Raw genomic sequence first — 18647 nt, forward strand, 5'->3', positions numbered from 1 at the left:
TTATATGATTTACATTGCATTAATCTTATAAATATGAAAGATATGTGCAATTCACACGTGGTAGAAGTGAAACCTTCAAAAACAAAGTTTTTATTATGAATAATATGTAATAGGACTTTTTCACTATCTAACACTATTAAACTTTAGTTTAAAAAATATATTTTACTGTTTAATTATTAATTTATAAGTTTAATATCGATCTTTAATTTGGTAAAAACAAAAAATAATGATAGTTTGAAATTTAATGAAACGAAAAAGCGATAGTAAACGGACACAAATTCATAGAATTTAATTTAACGTAGGAGAGAATAACATAGGAAGTATTATACAGTGTATAAACGTAAATCAAGTAAACTTTTAATCAAGTGTAGTAAGCTTTCACATCATAAAGTTTTTATAGTTAATAATGTGTAAATAACTTACTTGACTTATTTAATTTTTTGCACATCTATGCATAATTAAAGACTTATGAATTTGTGTCTGTCTCTTTTACGTTTCAACAACATTCAAATCACAAAGATTCTAAAGTTTTTACTTCAAAGTATATTTCTGTCTCATTCTTTGCCAGTTTCATCCTACACATTTTTGTATTTGTCTCTTACCTGTAGTTTTTACCGTTACATCTGGTTTGAAATGACGATTCTAAAGAGGTTTCACTTCAAAAAAAAAAATAGTTATATTTTGGATATGTATAAGAATTCTTATATTATTGGTTATAAGAATATTTATAATTTCTAAATTATTAAATGTAAATAAATCAGTATTTTAAAGAAAGGAAAATATACTGAGCAAAACATCCAAGTTAAGAACAATATTTTATTTAACGATACATATTTAAAAAAAATAATTTCTATTTATTCTTGAAAACACCTTTTGTTTTCCTTTTAATATTTTTAACAAGTAAATTCAATTCAACATCTTCCTTAGATCTCTTGGGTTCTGTAGAATCGGGCAAATCAGCTGGTCTGCGCTTTAACTTTTCATGTATGAGTTTTTCCATATTTTTAGTCTTCTTGAAATTAGGATCACTGGGATCAATGTTATAATGGTGAGACTCATATAGAGCCGCGAATCGTTTATCGTTCAAATCTATATCGAAATCAGAAACTGTTTCTTTCTGTTCTTTCATTTTCTCTTTTAGTTTCTTCTTACGTTTTGACTTTTTGGACGTGGTCTCAGCTTCTTGAATCTTCTTTAGACTGAAATGTCTTTTACCATCATCTTCGTCTAGCAGTAACTCTAATTCTGCTTTATTACGTTCGTCCTCAGATCCTTCGCTTTCCAAAACTTTCTTATTGTCTTTTTTTGGTTTAGTTTTCTTGAACTCGGGCTTATTAAATTCTTCTGCGAAGTAGGGATCATTCATATCGACGTCAGACGGGATATCATCAGGTTCATCATCAGATTTTTCTTCATCGCTTACTTTCTTCTGTTTCAATTTGCGTTGTTTCTTTTTTTCTTTACGCTTTTGCAGTAATTTCTCGAATGGTGTCAAATCTTTATTTTCTGAAAATTTAAAAAGTTTGTAAAGTACAAACAGTATTTAAACTGTAAGTTAATGTCAATGCTATTGGCATTAAAAGTATGGAGTTAAATAGCTTTTAACTATCGCAAAATCTTTAATTTTAATCTTTATATTTTAATATAGCTTAGTCAAGTGAAACAAAAGTTTGTGATGCTTGTAAATAATGTATCTTCGTCTGTCAAATTAATTACATCGCAGACTGTATTCGAACGAAAAATTAATATAAAATATAAATATATATAATATAATATCGCTGTAATGAAAAAATATTATGAACAGGGAAAATCTGGACGTTTGTATTTCCAAGCATGGTACTTCATAAGGACTGGAGCTATGTCAATGAACTGGATATTGGCGGTTTAGGGCAGTTCTTGAAATAATGAATGATTTTATTTAAACCTTTATTTGTCTCAAAGTCACTAATAAATAAAATGGTTTTTTATATCTTGCCAAATAGCATATAAAAAAGACGGCATACAAATAGCTACAAAGTAAAAACTAACCAATTCTGCTTACAGTTGGCTTACTCAATTTGACTATGGGGATAAAATATATGAAACTGGAAAATTGTATTGTTAAAACACTCAACTACTGGTTCAGATATAAATATTTTTGTTTAAATAGCAAATTTATCAAGGTCTATATATAAAGTTGCGACCAAAACAATGCAAAATAATGTATAAAGTAATTGAAATGGCTTCATTTTAAATACATTACCTTCAGACATTTTCTTTTTGACCAGTTCCTCAGCCTTGTCTTTAAGCCCAAGTCCCCACGTGATCTCCATTTCCATGTCTTTATTTTGTTTTTTGTCTTCCTTCTTCTCGATATCTTCTAGAAGCATTTTGTATTTCTGAATAGGATCATCCGTTTCACTGTCTGGCTGCGGTACGGCATCGTCTTCTGGATTTTCATCTGTTTACAATTAAATTATTAAGGAAGTGAATTCCGAGAAACTATCCGATTTCGATTGTTCTTTTCCTCCGCTTTTGCGTGTCCATTAATCATAATAAAAATGTTTTGTCCGAGAAAAGGCTATTGTATTATATCCGATTTTGAAGTGTTATTTATATTGAAGTTTTAAAAGGACATATCTTATTTATAATATTTTTTAAATTGACGACGTGAGTGGATGAAGGCGATATGTCGTATTTTCGGTATTTGTTTTTTTTGTATGGATGATGGTGTATAAAAAATTAATAATACAAAGTATTATAAACTATTATACTATGTATATCATGTTTTTTATTTATATGGTTGAATTTACTCGTTTAATGTTTGTTTAGATATATATACTCATGTATATATTTAGTAATAATAAATAAGATATGTCCTTTTAAAACTTCAATATAAAAATCGCTTCGAAATCGGATATAATATAATAGCCTTTTCTCGGACAAAACATTTTTATTATTCTTTGTTTAAACACGATCGAGCTCCAAAAATTATGAAATATTTTATTAATTTTACCAAACTACGCCTATATTACATATCTATCTCCTCCAAAAGCCTTTTGGAGAATTCCTATCCAAAAGCCTACCACGAAAATTATTTAATTTTATTCGGTTAATATATAGTCTGTGACACTCGCTGTGAGTGTCATAGACTAAATATAGAGAGTAACATGGTTTCCATTTTCAAAATTAGTTCAGTAGATGAAAACGTATGTATATTAATATTACCTTCGCTGCTGGAAGCCAGGTATTCCTTCAGATCCAGGTCATCGATCTTCCCATTAAGAGCACATTTGATGGTTTCCGCCCTGTTGGGGTTGGTCGCGTCCCACGTTAGTTCCACTTTGGCTTGCTGCAAGGCCGTCGTGGTAAATAGCCGGGGCTTGTATTTGGTCAGGTCAGGAAGCTTTGTGCAGACTTCACGAGGCTCCTGTGAAATATTTTAGTAACTCAACTGTTACTGAGCGACTCCTAATGCTGCTGTATTCCAAAAGAATAACCTAAATTTAAATATTTTAATGGTAACAAAAAAAAAAATGACTTATCCAACATATGTAATTAATAATATATTTATCTGAAGTCTGTTTAAATCTCGGTGGGCCGGAAAGATTTAAACAATTTTTATAGTTTTCCATTGGGTGTGTATGAACTTCCCACTTGTAAGCCCCTTAAATTACCTGATCAAACGTGACGTCATCGGGAATAAAACGCATATCCAGCTTAGTAGCACTGCTCTCGTACTCAATGCCATCACAGTCAGAGTAAATTTTGTCTGCGGTCGTCGGGGAATCAAACTCCGCCACCGCGTAGTAATACTTCAGCCTATTGAGTTGGTATCGTCGCAGCTTTTCCATATGATACGCGGAACCTTGAATAAGAAAATGGTGTGTACTACACGCGTTAGAAGCTATATTTATTTGGCGTGAAAAGATAAAAATCTTTTTTACGTTTGTAAAAAACACGACACTAACAATAGAAAAAACTAAAATGTGACTATAGCTATTACTTCAGGGTCTCGGGTTTGTGACGTCACAAAAAACATAGTAAAAATATACTCTCATTATTTGCCCTAAAACTTCTAAAAATACTGTACATATAAATTTATAAATAACTACAACATCAGACAAATATATAGGTTGCATAGCATCAGCAATAATCCTTACTTAAAACAATCCTAGTCTTCTGTCTTTTTCTAATTCAATCTTGTCACAATCTCAATTGTCAAATATAAGTATTGACAACACTTAAAACTAGGTTTAAGTATTGTTGACGTTCTAGAATAGGGGCCTTTAAAGTATTATATAAGCACTATAGGGGGGCTAAGGACTAAATGCATTTTTGTAGATTCCTACAAATTCCACTAGCCCTAGTTTTTAATAAATTCATGTGCAGTCCTATATTTAATAATAGTCACAACACTTAGCGCAATCTATACCTCCCATATGTCAGTAATATAATACTGCCCACTTAGCAATCCTACATACTGATGCCTCTTAAATTCAGAAGAACTACTTCAATCAGTAAAATGGACAGTGTTGTTAATAGTGCAATAATAATTAAATTACCCTCTTCATTGCCACCATCCTCATCAAGAGCATCATCTTTTTTGTTCTCAGTCAACTCAATGGGACCTCGTACCTCTTCCTCTTGAATTCTCTTTAAACCATACTCAGATGGATAGATCTAAAATCAAATGTGAATTTTATATTAAAATATAATAACCTAAACATTATTGTCAAAACCAGCGTGAGATGTGTGTCCTATGAACGCTTTCAGAACCAATTATCAGTTTTCTTACTTATCAATAACATATCGTGGCCTATGTGATCAACATCTTGTTTCAATTTTCCGTAGAAAATACTTAACCTTCATATTTATTTATTTATTTACACTTCGTTGCTAACGAAATACAAATAACACAGTATATATAAATTACAAGGGATGCAACGGGCGGCCTTATCGCTAACAAGCGATCTCTTCCAGGCTTATTATATTATTAGTACTTACTGTAACTCTGTGTAATATTCCACCAGCTGGTAAGAATGAACTTAACAGCACCATTAAATCAGATGCTTTTATGTTGTCCCAATCCATATTACAAATTGCTATCCTGTAAATTAAAAATATTGTCAACTATGGTGAAGAACATCAACAGTTGTATAGAGTATGCAGCCTCAGCCTACCTTCATTAGTTCAGGCAATTTGGGCAACAAGTGTTTACAACTATAAAGGCACAATGTATGTTAATTGAAACTAAATCCGTTTACGGATATAGTAAAGCAATTTCATAAGTAATTAAGCCACGGTGCCAACTAGATTTTAATGTTACCTTTTAGTAGACTCATCAGTTGTGTCTGCATCAGCATCTAATTCACCCCACTCATGTTCTAACTCACTGTCTACCTCATCCTCACTACTTTCTTCGTCACTTGAACTGTCAGTCCAGAGATATCCTATAAATGGACAACATACAGAATATGTTTAATTTCTAATAATATACTGGAAAGTTGTGCGTGTAAAAATAAAGCTACTGAAATTTAAGGCATATTGGCTTGTAACCTACCTTCGCCTCGAGCATAATCTATGTCCAAGTCCAGTAATCTTTTCTTAGTTTTCTTATCTAAGCTCCCGCGAACTAGTTTGTCATTCTTAAATGCCTGAGAGTCGATTTTTTCACTTTCTTCATCGCTTGGAAGTCGTTTCACGAATTGACCTGGTTGTTCCTCAATTTTACTAGATATACCCGTATCTTTCAGAGTCCCTTCTTTTTCATTTTCAGATTCTATGTCAGTATCGGTTCCATCTGACTCATCCAAATCATAGTATTTCCTTAAGTTTTCCGTTGAAGTTTCATTTATAGGTCTGCCTCGTTTATCTACTGTATATTTTACTTTAAATTTTTCATCACTAAACATCGATTGAAACCTTTTGTCAATTTTAACCTTTCTTTCATGTTTAGGTATTTGTCTGTATTTAGGATCATTAAGGTATTTAGCAAAACGGCTATCTTTTAAAATATCAGACATGGTGATTTAATTTTTAAGATTTAGCTATTAAGTACTATTTTTGGTAATACTAATCAAGATTAGTTTAGTATTAGTTTGGCTTCGTCTACTAAAAATACGACTATAGTAAAAAATATGTAAACACAACTAGGGCTTCCGTTTAAGTTAAGACTACTGATTTATACACAGATCATCAACATATTTTGAAACTTTCATGCATGTTCTTATGTATTAAGAACAACAACATTCTATTCTATTCACTCAACTCAAAATATAACCTCAACATTCAACTGCAAAAAAAAAAGAAAAATACCACAGAAGAAAAACTAATCTCCTTATTTTCTAGTAGAATATAAAGAGACGAGGTAGACAACGAAAATCTAAATGACATTAACCTTTAACTAATTTAATAAAGTATGAAATGTACGATGCAGACAACATAACTTTTAACATACATGTATGTCATTAGTCATATCTCTCTCTCTCTGTGTCTGTGACATAACCAAAGAATTTGTGTAATCTCTGACTTCTGAGTAATTTAAAATTTTTGTAGAAAGTAGAAAAATTACATAAAGTATTGTATTTTGAAGTATAAATTAAAATCTATCAATGCAAAATGAATAGTATCGGTGAAGAGTGTACTGAATTAAAGAAAAAATATGATGACTGTTTCAATTCTTGGTTTTCTGAGCGATTTCTTAAAGGAGATCATGACGACTCAGTATGTGCCGGGATTTTTAAGATTTATCAAGAATGTGTAAAGGTGTGTTTTTTCATAGGTTATACTGTACTGGTTATCTAAGTTACTTTTTTATGTCACTAAAAATATTCTTCTTGAATTTCAGAAAGCTATGAAGCAGCAAAATATTGATTTTAAGGACATTGATAAGGATGTTTTAGGGACTGAAAATGAGTTTAAGGTACCTCCAACTGAGGGCAGTAGTTGACAGAATTGTGACCTAGTGTGTGTTTAATCCAATTACTTGTTGGATTATCTTTTATTTTAATTTAACTAAAGGTGCAATTACAAATTCTGTATAATAGTAATTACATTACATACCTCTAAAACCCAGTACACTAGTTAATTCAATAGTAAAACAATTATAAGTTTAATTGTGACATAAAACTTTTAAACAATTGTCTAGTACTATCTTCCTTTTTTTCAACTATAACTTAAATACAAGTACAATTTTGTGCATTTATCCATTATCTAGTTATGAAGCAATTAGTTCAAATTTATTAATTATTTGAAGAAATGGAATGTATGGTTTATAAAATCCTGTAATTTAAAAGCATAATTAAATTGGAGTACATTTTACATTAGTTTAATAAATCATGACATTTATGTTAAGCCATTTTATGAATGAAATAGTATTAGAGCAAAGTTTCAATAGTAACAACATAGAACTGTGATGTAAATTTATGTAGTAAATTAATTATTTAAATGTTTATAAAAGTCTTTTATTTAGTTTATATATTATATTTTTCCTCTCAGTAAAAGGGATAAGAATAAAATTTCTTATTTATTATTTATAATTTATTTCAAATTAAAAGTACTTATATAATAAGATCTGTAACATGCATATTTTTAACGTTGACTAGTATCCCTGGGTCTATACACAATGCCACGACTTTTCATCTCTCTTATGACACCAGCAGGAAGACGACCCGATACTGATATAGCATAGACTCCCTTGCAGAAGCGGCCTGTAATGGTTGTTATTATGAACAAATATATAATATAAGCTATTATTTCATATTAATATCAAATTAATACAATGAAATGGGATAAAAATCTAAAATTGCATTATAAATGAATATTATTATTATTATTAAAGATGTAATAAAGTTTCATGCTTACTTATTCTTTGCCATTTACACACCCAACTATCTTCTGGACTCATAGCAGCAATCATTCTGAAAAGTTTTATAATAAGAACTTCAATTATTAAAAAAATATGACATTTGTTGAGTTTTGATCCAAATTTAATAATTGAAAGAAAAGAAAGGTATCCATAATCAAATTACTAAAAGAAGTGAAGACAAACCAATATCCTGTGCATTATATTCATGTAAAAGATTATAAATACATATGGTGCAGTTTGAATGTGAGCAGGTGCAGTGCAGACAACACTTGTCACATGTGAACTCAGTTTTTCAAATATCAGAATGTTTATTCAAATGTTATAACAGATGATTGTTGTAACATACTTCTCATAGAGACACAGACAGTGACTGCCTAGGGATATATAAACATAAAATATTGTTAATGTGTAATAGTGAAGTGTTTGTCATATGTATTAAAAATGAAGTCAGTGTTTTAAAACAGCCCCTCAACTCCAGAGGCCAGTTCCCTCAAGTAGAACCGTCTAACAAGATATCTGTAGTTTATAACATGGTATAGTATGTAATGAAGTTTTAAAGTTACTTACCCGTCAAAATTATTACTTGTACAATCGTAAACATTATCTTTGTTATTTTTCATCCGAAGGAATTCGTCACAGTTATCGCAACCATCATATTCAAATTGGTCAAAAGTCTGCAAGTACACAAAAAGTAAATAAACATATTTTCAGTAAATTGACTTAATTACAATTGTAACTTGTACTTCTATATTACCTTTACTAATGAACACACTAAACACGCCCGCAAGCCTCTTAAATCCTTGGGTACGGTATCTAAGGACATTGTTATTGAATAAAATAATAACAGCCCTACAAATTATAATTACACTTCAAAACTGAAAACTTGAAATAGTAATCACTATTCACTAATTATTAACTGATATATGATCTGACAATTGACATTACAATAAAATAGCTCCACAGACGTTGTTACAGCCATCCTCGCGAGGGGTTATTCAAAACCCCGATACTGGCGTCACAAATCATGACCATGTCTAATAATAAGTGTTCGTATTTTTTTAACAATACACAGGCGCATTTATCTATCTCCATTCTTACCCACATTTCTGAGACAGTTCAATTCTTTAATTCTAGCTCCGGATATAAGATATTATATAGGGGTCAGTAAGCAAGATATTCTGGAGACAAATATTCGTTTTATGAGAAAGTTAAGAAACAAAATTGGAATGGCTGGGATTATATTTTTACAGACGCCTCTAAAATTTCTGTTGATTATTGTGCTGGAATTGGCCTCGTTCATTGGCAACATAAAATTATACAAAAGATTAAACTTCCTCCTGAATCCTCGGTTTCATATGTTTGCGTGCTCCTATTTCACTATGCCTCCTGCTGATAGAGGACAAATCTTTTTTTTAAATTTATTTTTTTATTCTTTATTACTCAATATGTCATATGGAACATGGTGTAGCGGTTGCAGCTCCTTACAAACATTGTGTAAAAAAAAAACTTGGCGATTAAAAAGAGTGGCGGAGAGTTTATTGCCAGTTCTTCTCTTCCGTTCTACGCCCTTGATTTGAGAACTGGCTGTAAATGTAAAATTAAATTCATTTAATATTTCTTTTTGTTGACGTTCATAAGTGTATATTGTTACCTACATGAATAAATAAATTTTAAATTTTGAGTGCTTTTCTCTTTTAAAAGCTTTAGAACTAATTATTTTATTAAAATCTCAGAACAGTCATATTCTCAGACTTAAAAAGTGCACTTTAAACTATTGAAAAGTTTCAAATGAAACCTTGTTATCTTATTATTTCCGAAATACGTGATAAGCTTTAAGATTACCAGATAGCGATCACGACCGCTCTGTCAATAGTATACCGGATAAGAAGAAGTGATAAGCTTTTCATATGTTTTCTAATAAATTACGCCATTATCTTTGCATGGATTCCAAGTCATTGTGGTATCAAAGGATTAGAACTTTGAAATTTACATACATACATTTTTGGAAATTGCATATAGTTCCAGATCGCGTATGAGGTTGCAAATTTGTAAATTCATCAGAATAGATGTTTTCGAAGTTTGCAACGAGGTTTCAAAACTTTTGTAATTATTCTGAGACCACCTTACTCGAAAAAATGACCACGAATTAAAAGGAATTATAAATAAATATGTTCCGGTCAACGAAAAAGGTTGCAAATTTATACAACCGTTTGGTATACTTTCCCGATATAAGTGTCAGTTTTTCAGTTTAATGAAAAAAAACATTAATTTTCAACAACAAAAAATGTTCCGTACACTTAGATTGGTTGCAAATTTAATACGTGATATGAAATATTATATCGAAAACTTCCCCAAGTTTGCAAAACTTTTGGATTTTTTTTCACGACCATGCAGCAAAAATTAATTTGCTTAATTGCAATTTTAACAATGTTCCGGACTGCGGACAAGGTTGCAAAATGACATTTATTGTCGCCCCGTTTGAAAACTTTTGGAATTATTATTAAATTTTCGATTTCGAATGACTATAATGACTGGTCTAGTATGGAAAGTGATGGATTCACCGTTATCAATAAAATGCTGAGGGTCGCAATGCAATAGAGTCAAATCATGAACTCTGCGCCCAGAAGCCAATAAAATTATTGTGATTGTGCGTTTGAAAGTTGAAACGCACGATATGAAATAAATTTTGATCATGTAGTTTTAGGTTTTTCAAATAATTTAAAACTATCCTCGCATGCCATACTGGCAATTTCTGCGCGATTGGTCTAGCTATAGATAGAAATGTTTTATTAATTTGTTAGATGAAATTATAACATCGCTCAGAGTCTCACAAATTGATGCTATGACAGATTTGTGAAGTAGTATCTAGCTACATCAGGAGTAGCCGGGAGTCGACCATTTATACTATTTTGTTGACATCAATTTACCCATTTATACCAAATAGAGGCATATGTTTACCTTGTTGCAGCTCTCCAACACAACGATAGAAGTTGTTTTTCGACACGACACGACACGGCCCAGTTGTATGTTAAAGATTCCCAGCCAAAATCAGCCACGCTTCCAACTGTATTTTTTGCACTTGAGGAGGAGGTTGACCCGTTAATACGTATTTATCAGAGGTTTGTTTAGATTGCGTATTAATAGCGTGGGTGCAAGTGCTCGGCCTTTTGCTAGACTTTTCTAATCCGGGCACCAAAAAGGCTTCCTCTACCTGGGTGCTATTATTATGAACTTCCCTTTTATCAATTTGCAGGATTATCGTCGAGTGCTTTAGGACCTCGAATGTCAAAGAGATTGCTTCTACCACAGCGTGCATCTCCTTCAGATTGCAATGCCACTCCATCTGACTTAGATTCCAAGAACCTTTCAGGGTTTTGTTGTGTGATTTGGTGTAGATAATAATAATAAGGCAGTGATTTGGTACTAGAGGAATCACATGAAATGTGATGTACATAGAGCATATCAAACTAAGTAAAATCTAAATTTCTGCTGTCGTTCCTTTACTAACCAATTTCTCAAGAAGGGATGTTTCTGGGTGAGACAATCTCGAGAAATTAATTTGAAACTATTTGTGATGTGGTGCGCATAAATGATAAAAGGTTAGCCTAGCGATTTGTATTGTGAATTTGCTATGTAATTAGCATAGGCGCGTGGAAAATTATATAACATTATAAAAGCCGCAATATTTTCTTAATAGTTAAATCAACGAAACTAAACAAAGCTTAGTAAAATCAATAGTTTAGTAATGTTGGGTATGACTTAACAACAAGCTTTTGTAATCTCGCTTCTAATAATAACTTACTAATAAATGTACTGCCATATGTGTAAATACACGCAGTTCCTAAATATTTATTACAAGAATTATGGTTATATACATTGTTTAGTGTTTTGTTATATTAGTTTAATTAGGTATAGGAATAGGGATGAACATTAATTATACGAGAAATACCTGGTGGTGGTTAACCTCCAAAATTGTTAATCACTAAAAGTTATTATACCAGACTTCTAGTCTAGAAAATTACAATCTGACGCCGAGCAGCGACTTAATTATGTTATTGAGTTATCTTCCAATATTTTGCAAGGTCAAAACTGTATAAGATTGGATTTTAAATAAAATTACTCGTGTCGAAACATCGCAAGTTTATTATTTCGCATTAACAACAATAGAAACAAGACGAACCCGCAACTAAAATAACCAAATTTAAATAAAAATATTAAGTAAACGAAACTATGTTTTTATCAGGCGAAGATAAGGGCTTTATTGTTTTTGTAGTGTAGTAATCTGTGAATGAAATAGGTGAAAGGTCAGAGCCCTATCCAGATGACATGACGTGAGTGGCTGTTGACAGTAGGTACCTACTAGGGTAATAGGGTTGTACATTTCTCATTATAATTTAGGTAAAATTCAAATATTGTATTGGTTACACTTATGAACTCAAAAACATAATGTTTCCAAATATACATCTGCTGCGTTCTCAAATAAAGCACGTAGAACGTAGGTACGAGAAGAATTGGTAAGAAACGCTCCGCTTTCCTATTAATCATCAAGCAGGTAACTCAAATTCAATTGAAATTCAAATTTTAATTTATTCATGTAGGTAACATAATGTACACTTATGAACGTCAAAAAAGAAATATACATTGAATGCTTCGAATTTTACATTTACTGCCAGTTCTCAAATCAAGGTTGTAGAACGGAAGAGAACAACTGGCAATAAACTCACCGCCACTGTTTTCAATCGCCAAGTTTTTTTAACACAATTTTTGTAAGGAGCTGCAACCATTACACCATGTTCCACACGACATCTTAAGTAATAACTCATAATAAAATAAATTAAAAACAAAGATTTGTCTTCTATCAGTAGAAGGCATGGTGAAATAGGAGCACGCACTTACATTCTCGTGGGAACAACACGCAAAGACATAGTAGAAACAACTAATATCACCGCATACACGAGTATGACTCATGGCCAACCATCAGCCCCCTCCCCATATTTTAGGGAGAGAGACAACCTGAGGCATGGACGCCGCCACAATAAAGCGATCATGACGATCCTTGAAATGTGGACTTGGCTGCACAAGAAAATAGTAATAATACTAATTATAGGTACAGAAATAATTTGATACCACATGGATCACGGTTTGTCCCCACGGTTTGTTGTTTACATTTTAAAAAGTTGTAGATGTCGACGATCGCCCCAGTCTGAAAATGCAGCCGAGTGATTCAGTCGCGTTACTTCTTTTTAATGAAGCAATTCATATCCAAGCACTAGAATCGTTTAAATTTTAATTTATATTATAATTGGCCTTAGCAAGCAGTTTTACTTTAATGTACGATTTAAATTTATATATTGACAACATTTGTATCTCACTAGGGGTTGTTGAAAAAGCGTATGCAATTGCATTGGAAAGCAACTTTATTACGCCATATATGAATATAAAAACGAGATTGAATTATGATTCAATTAATTAAAAATCAAGAAAGTCTATATTTTTATTCAAAATGAAATATTTGTTTATATATTTAGTTTAATCTATTTATTTTTCCGTATATAATTAGAACATTTAAAATATTTTAAAACATTTTTCATTACGAGTACAATTCATCGATATGAGAACTTAAGTAGCAAATGCTATCGTATATTCACAATATAAAAATTATATTATAAAACTGTAAATGACGGTAGGATTATAAAAATCCTAAATTCAAAAATATCATATGCTCCTTAACAATGTGCAACGTTTTTTTCATTTTAACGGAACTTATTAACAAATAGTATGAATGTATAGTGTGGGTATTGTAAAAAAAATCGATCTACAATATTAAGAAAAAAGGGTAGATACAAAGAATGGAATAGGAGATGAGATATACATACAAATAAAAATAAACCACAAAACAAGTTGCTAAGTAAAAATTTCGAAGACTGGCTGCCTGGATCAACTTGAGCATGTTTTTATATATGGAGGGAGAAAATGAATAATAAAAAAACAATTTCGTTTTATTAGTGAGGTTTTTATTCCAGAAAAGCGAACAGTCCATATATAGGAAAATGTTCCATATATCGTATGTAGCTAAAAAAGCAAATATCACATTACGGCTAAAAGAAAGATCGCAGGGACAGGAGAATATCTATTTTATGTTACAATTCAAATTGCGTTAAATGTTATAATTACTTTTTTAGATATTTAATAGTAATTATATTAATTTATTCATTAATTTTCAGACAGTCATAAGTCCATATGGTTATTATTGTATCTAGCAAGAACTTATAATTAAATAAAAACCTTATTGGTCCAATCTAACGATGAACTGACTCTCGAACGCACTCGAATCGTCGAATCAATTAAATATTATATATTAATAATAAATATTTTTTTTAAATCAAACTGTGGCAAGTTCCTTCTCTGCCAAAACACTCAGTCCGCTGTTTCAATAAATGAAATAAATATATGTTAAGAAAGTTTACTATTAGAAATTATTATTAATTACGACAGCCCTGTAAATTTAATGTCTTAATTAAATTCATAACTGCGTAGTTTCTATAGTAATAAATACTCGATAGGTACTCCCTCTTGTAACTTAATGAAACTAATGAGAATTATTATCTCCAAACAATACAACACAATATAATCATCATAATTTATAGATCTTATTTATATTTAAAGAACATCGATAGCACCCAAAATTCGCAGGACGATTTTCGCAAATACGGAATGAGACCGGGCAGTGGAGGAAATCAAAGATACCAAAAGTCTTTCCTTTCTCTTTCTAATGTCCGAAGAAATATTCTACTACTTACATTGTATTGTATTCGTAAAACACGCCATATTTGCTTTGTTTGTGTTTAGATGTTTTGTACGTATTGTACGATTGTGGCAATGCATGTATTGTCATATGTTAGCCGTAAAAATTTGAATAAATTACAAGTTATTTAGATTATACAGACACCACCGTAATTTATTTGTGTTAATGTAAACTTATTTGTTAATATATAAGTTATGTTTATATAAAGCGAGTTACCTGCAGTCAAACTGCGTATGCAGTTTTGCGGGGTGTGGCTGAATTGAAAGTGTAACTTTTTATTAATAAATATATTACATACATGAATTCGACTAGAGACTATACATCGAATTGTAAATGTTAGAATCAGTTACTTGTTCAACATTAATCTATTTAATTACAGATTTGATATGAACATTTTCGTCGCGTTTTGATTTTATATTATTTTTTTCTCTCAAACATCACACATGTTAAAATAAAGACAATCTTAGATATATGTCCATATGGAAAAATGTTATAAAAAGGCTTTGTGTGAAAATGACATGAGAATTTAAGAAAGCGCAGAGCTAATCAGATCCTTGCAAATTCGTCACAATCGCGTAGCCCGCAGCTCACGACTCTTTGTATCGAAGAAGTTTCAAGGTTTATCAAAGTAAATATAACAAAACAAAAACAAAATAATATCAAATAATTTACGCAGCAAGGCCTCAATGGATTAGCTGAAAATATCCACAGAGTCATTTTTCATCACAGGTTTATTGTAAATGACACAAATTAAAAGCATAGACATAATTAACTTTTTAATTTTGCGTCGGCAACGAAAGAAAATAAACTCTTACTGTAATTCACAACAATAATCATACTTCTTCAATCTGTCCTTGACAACTCCTTATGAAAGAATTATAGTAAGTCGTAGATTGTAGGAGTAGGATAGCCTCTGAACTATGTGATAAGCACGTGCTTCATTCTATATATCGCAAAACGTATAAACTGATTAATACATTAAACGGATATTTAACTGATTACTATTCAAGTACTTACACACTAATCACAGCCGTCAATGTATAATAAAATAAATCAGTGGCGCCTACCTTTTTTAAGTATGACCGCAGATTTATGTTCAGGTCATTTGTCAATTTGTCAAGTAGGTGATCAGCGTCCTGTGCCTGACACACGTTGTCGACTTTTTGCGTTTAAGGCAAGCGAGTTTCCTTCACCATTCAAGCAAATGTTAAATGCGCATATAGAATGAAAGTCCATTAGTGGAACAGCCGGGGATCGAACCTACGACGATGTCGACGAACCAAGTCAGCTAACAATGCCTTCAATGTACTATATATTAAGAATAGTAGTAATCCTTTAATTTATTTTACCTCGACACCGTGACACCTTTTCAAAGTTTTAAGGCGATGTCAATCTCATGGAAGATGGTTGCTGCAGCAGCCAGTCACGGGGTCTCTTGGTAGAATGCTTACGCGACCCCAAGTTACCCCAACAGTGACGTGATTGGTGGGAGGGGTTTAGTTTGTAGGGCTTTTAGAGCGAGTCCCACACTCTAGGCGGAAATGCATTCCCCTAAATTAAAAAAAAAGGTCTTTCAAAGTCAGACAGTCAATTAAATGAACCAACGTTGGTATGCTGCGTTTGGATCTTTGAAAAACATTTTTGTCAGGCTGTTTAGCCATATAGTGCTCGGTCCAGGTCTATAGCAACTTCTGGAACCATTACGTTAGTATATAGACAGTTTTTCGTAACTATACCTATCATATCGGTAGTTCATAATTTAAATAAGACTTTTAAATTTAATATAGTAAATATTACCCAGTATTTTATGTCCCATAATTTAATCTCGGTTGGCAACTTGAAAGTTATAAAACGGAGTAGGTTTAATATTCAACTTACTCGAAGTTTTTTAATGGCTGGACTTCAAATTTGTAATTGGAAGCAATTCGTTTCATAACTGCAAAAAAGATTTACAACTTGCTGTATTAAAAAGAATTTGTAAGCTTGAAAACCTGTTATATTTGGTTCAATTACAGCTCTTTATTCACTATAAAGTGTACGTTTTCTACTTATAAACATTTTTTTGAGCATCAATACAAATTCTTAAAAGACCGGCAACGCACTCACACACACACTCTAGCATTTAACATCAGGTGAGCCTCCTGCCAGTTTGCCCCCTGTTCTATAAAAAAAACAGACAGTATGAATATTGATTTCAAATATATTATAAGTGTAGTTACGACTCGAACTAAAAACCTTAGTCATTATGCATATATATTTTATTTATCTAAAGCTATATTTCTAATACGTGGGGGATGTGTGTTGAGATGGCAAAACATTGATTGTTGTGCCTTGGAGGAGGCGTACCCGTGGTCTATGTAAATATAAATACAACATGTTATTTTATTACTTACTGTTAATGTCTTATGCCCTATATAATTTTTGTATTTTTTGGAATACCCATATTATTATTATTAGTGACTGAATGAGTGATAGAAACGAGTTGCTGCCAACTTAATTGGACACACTTCATTACCAATTCAAATCAGATTCCAATTAGACCACCTAAAATGGCACTATTGAACGTTAAATAAAGTTGATTCTAGTTTATTCTAGTTGCCAGGGGATTATAAATTATAGGCGATTGTTTTTAAGTAAAGATGTTCCGAAATTTCTCCCTAAACAAACATATTTAATGTGACTCATTAAAATACGCAGACATTCAAACCTGGCCAGACGGCAATCAATAAGATGGACAGTTTTATTCGTGTTCGTCTCGACTCTCACTTTACTTTTAATATTTTTGTTTTCGTGATAATAAGAGGCTCACTTTGGACAGCTGTTAAAGAATAATCTGGCATCCATCCAACACCTTACAAACTCTGAGGGCAACGGTGGCGAACGTGAATTTTGTTTTATTACAATAAAAAAAATATGGACGTTACGTACATTCAAAATATGTCACCAAATTTGTTTGGGTCCAAATCAAATCAAAATATCTTTATTCATATACGTAAACATGTACACTTATGAACGTCAAAAAAACAAATTAAATTAATTGTAAATTTACATTTACAACCAGTTCGCAAGTCAAGGGCGTAGAGCAGGTGAAACGGATCATCAACAGAGAAATCTTAAATGCCAAATATAGTCAAAATGAACTAAACACTTAGTTATAAATTAGGGGACTTAACTTTATTTTATTAATAGGCAAGAAGGTGCTCCAAGCATTCGCCGTTTTTTGGGTTTTTGGGTTTACTAACGCCATTATATTAAGCACATGTATAGAAAAATTCTTTAGTTCGATCGCAACCACAGTTGCGTATTGGTAAATAGTCAAGCCGAAACCTCCACGGGTTGATAATTATCAAGGTATCTTAATTAATATTATAAACAAATAAAAAAAGACTTTAGCAAGGTGAATTTACTATTAATAAATATTGTACGTCGTTGCTTTACAGAAGATCTACACATCTGCGAGATTGTCAATGAGACCCAGTTTTCGTAGCGTATTTATAATCCTGACAAGTGAATAGAATGAGTAAAAAAAGGAATGCTAGATTTATATTTTAGACTAGTGAACGACAGCAGGCAGACAACGAGGCACCGCATCCACGCACATCGCGTCATAGTGTTGTTACATCTTCTACATTTTTTAATTGTGTTGGACCGATTAGAATATGTGGACACTATAGACACATTTTGGCAAAGGTTTAATAGTGGACTTTCGACCTATAAGGATAATAAAGGGCAATTTGTATTTACGATACGCTGTCGACCTATTTCCTAAAGCTGTGTTTACAAAAATATCCTGCCCCGAAATAACACGTGTAGAAGGGGAAAGATAACGATTTTTTATGTTATCGAATCTATAGAAGTCATGCGAAAACATGAATAACGCAATTATTATATTAATTACTAAACAAATATTTGTGTCATATTATCAGTATTATATATAGTACTAGTAAATTTCCTATCATTGATAAAGTCGTGCTGCCCCCGAATAGTTTAGAA

General features: G+C 31.7%; 3 protein-coding genes across 3 annotated transcripts; 1 reads left to right on the top strand and 2 right to left on the bottom strand.

The window, feature by feature from the left end:
- Nucleotides 1-802: 802 nt before the first annotated feature.
- LOC111001896 (ESF1 homolog) lies at nt 803-6281 on the bottom strand. Its single transcript, XM_022271957.2, has 8 exons — nt 5543-6281; nt 5309-5432; nt 4987-5089; nt 4545-4662; nt 3657-3847; nt 3208-3409; nt 2243-2440; nt 803-1506 (listed from the first exon to the last, which is right to left on the bottom strand). Exons 1-8 carry the CDS (start codon nt 6003-6005, stop codon nt 851-853), a joined length of 2055 nt encoding a protein of 684 aa, XP_022127649.2. The 5' UTR covers nt 6006-6281; the 3' UTR covers nt 803-850.
- A 182-nt stretch (nt 6282-6463) lies between these two features.
- Nucleotides 6464-7354, top strand: LOC111001905 (TP53-regulated inhibitor of apoptosis 1). Its single transcript, XM_022271968.2, has 2 exons — nt 6464-6747; nt 6830-7354. The coding sequence occupies exons 1-2, from the start codon at nt 6601-6603 to the stop codon at nt 6929-6931; spliced, it is 249 nt and encodes an 82-aa protein (XP_022127660.1). The 5' UTR covers nt 6464-6600; the 3' UTR covers nt 6932-7354.
- Nucleotides 7355-7498: 144 nt separating this feature from the next.
- On the bottom strand, nt 7499-8765 carry LOC111001904 (transcription elongation factor SPT4). The gene is made up of 4 exons (XM_022271967.2): nt 8604-8765; nt 8417-8523; nt 7846-7901; nt 7499-7691 (listed from the first exon to the last, which is right to left on the bottom strand). The coding sequence occupies exons 1-4, from the start codon at nt 8670-8672 to the stop codon at nt 7573-7575; spliced, it is 351 nt and encodes a 116-aa protein (XP_022127659.1). The 5' UTR covers nt 8673-8765; the 3' UTR covers nt 7499-7572.
- Between the last annotated feature and the right edge of the window lie 9882 nt (nt 8766-18647).

This window comes from Pieris rapae, chromosome 14 (assembly GCF_905147795.1).
Source record: "Pieris rapae chromosome 14, ilPieRapa1.1, whole genome shotgun sequence".
NCBI classification, from domain to species: Eukaryota; Metazoa; Arthropoda; class Insecta; order Lepidoptera; family Pieridae; genus Pieris; species Pieris rapae.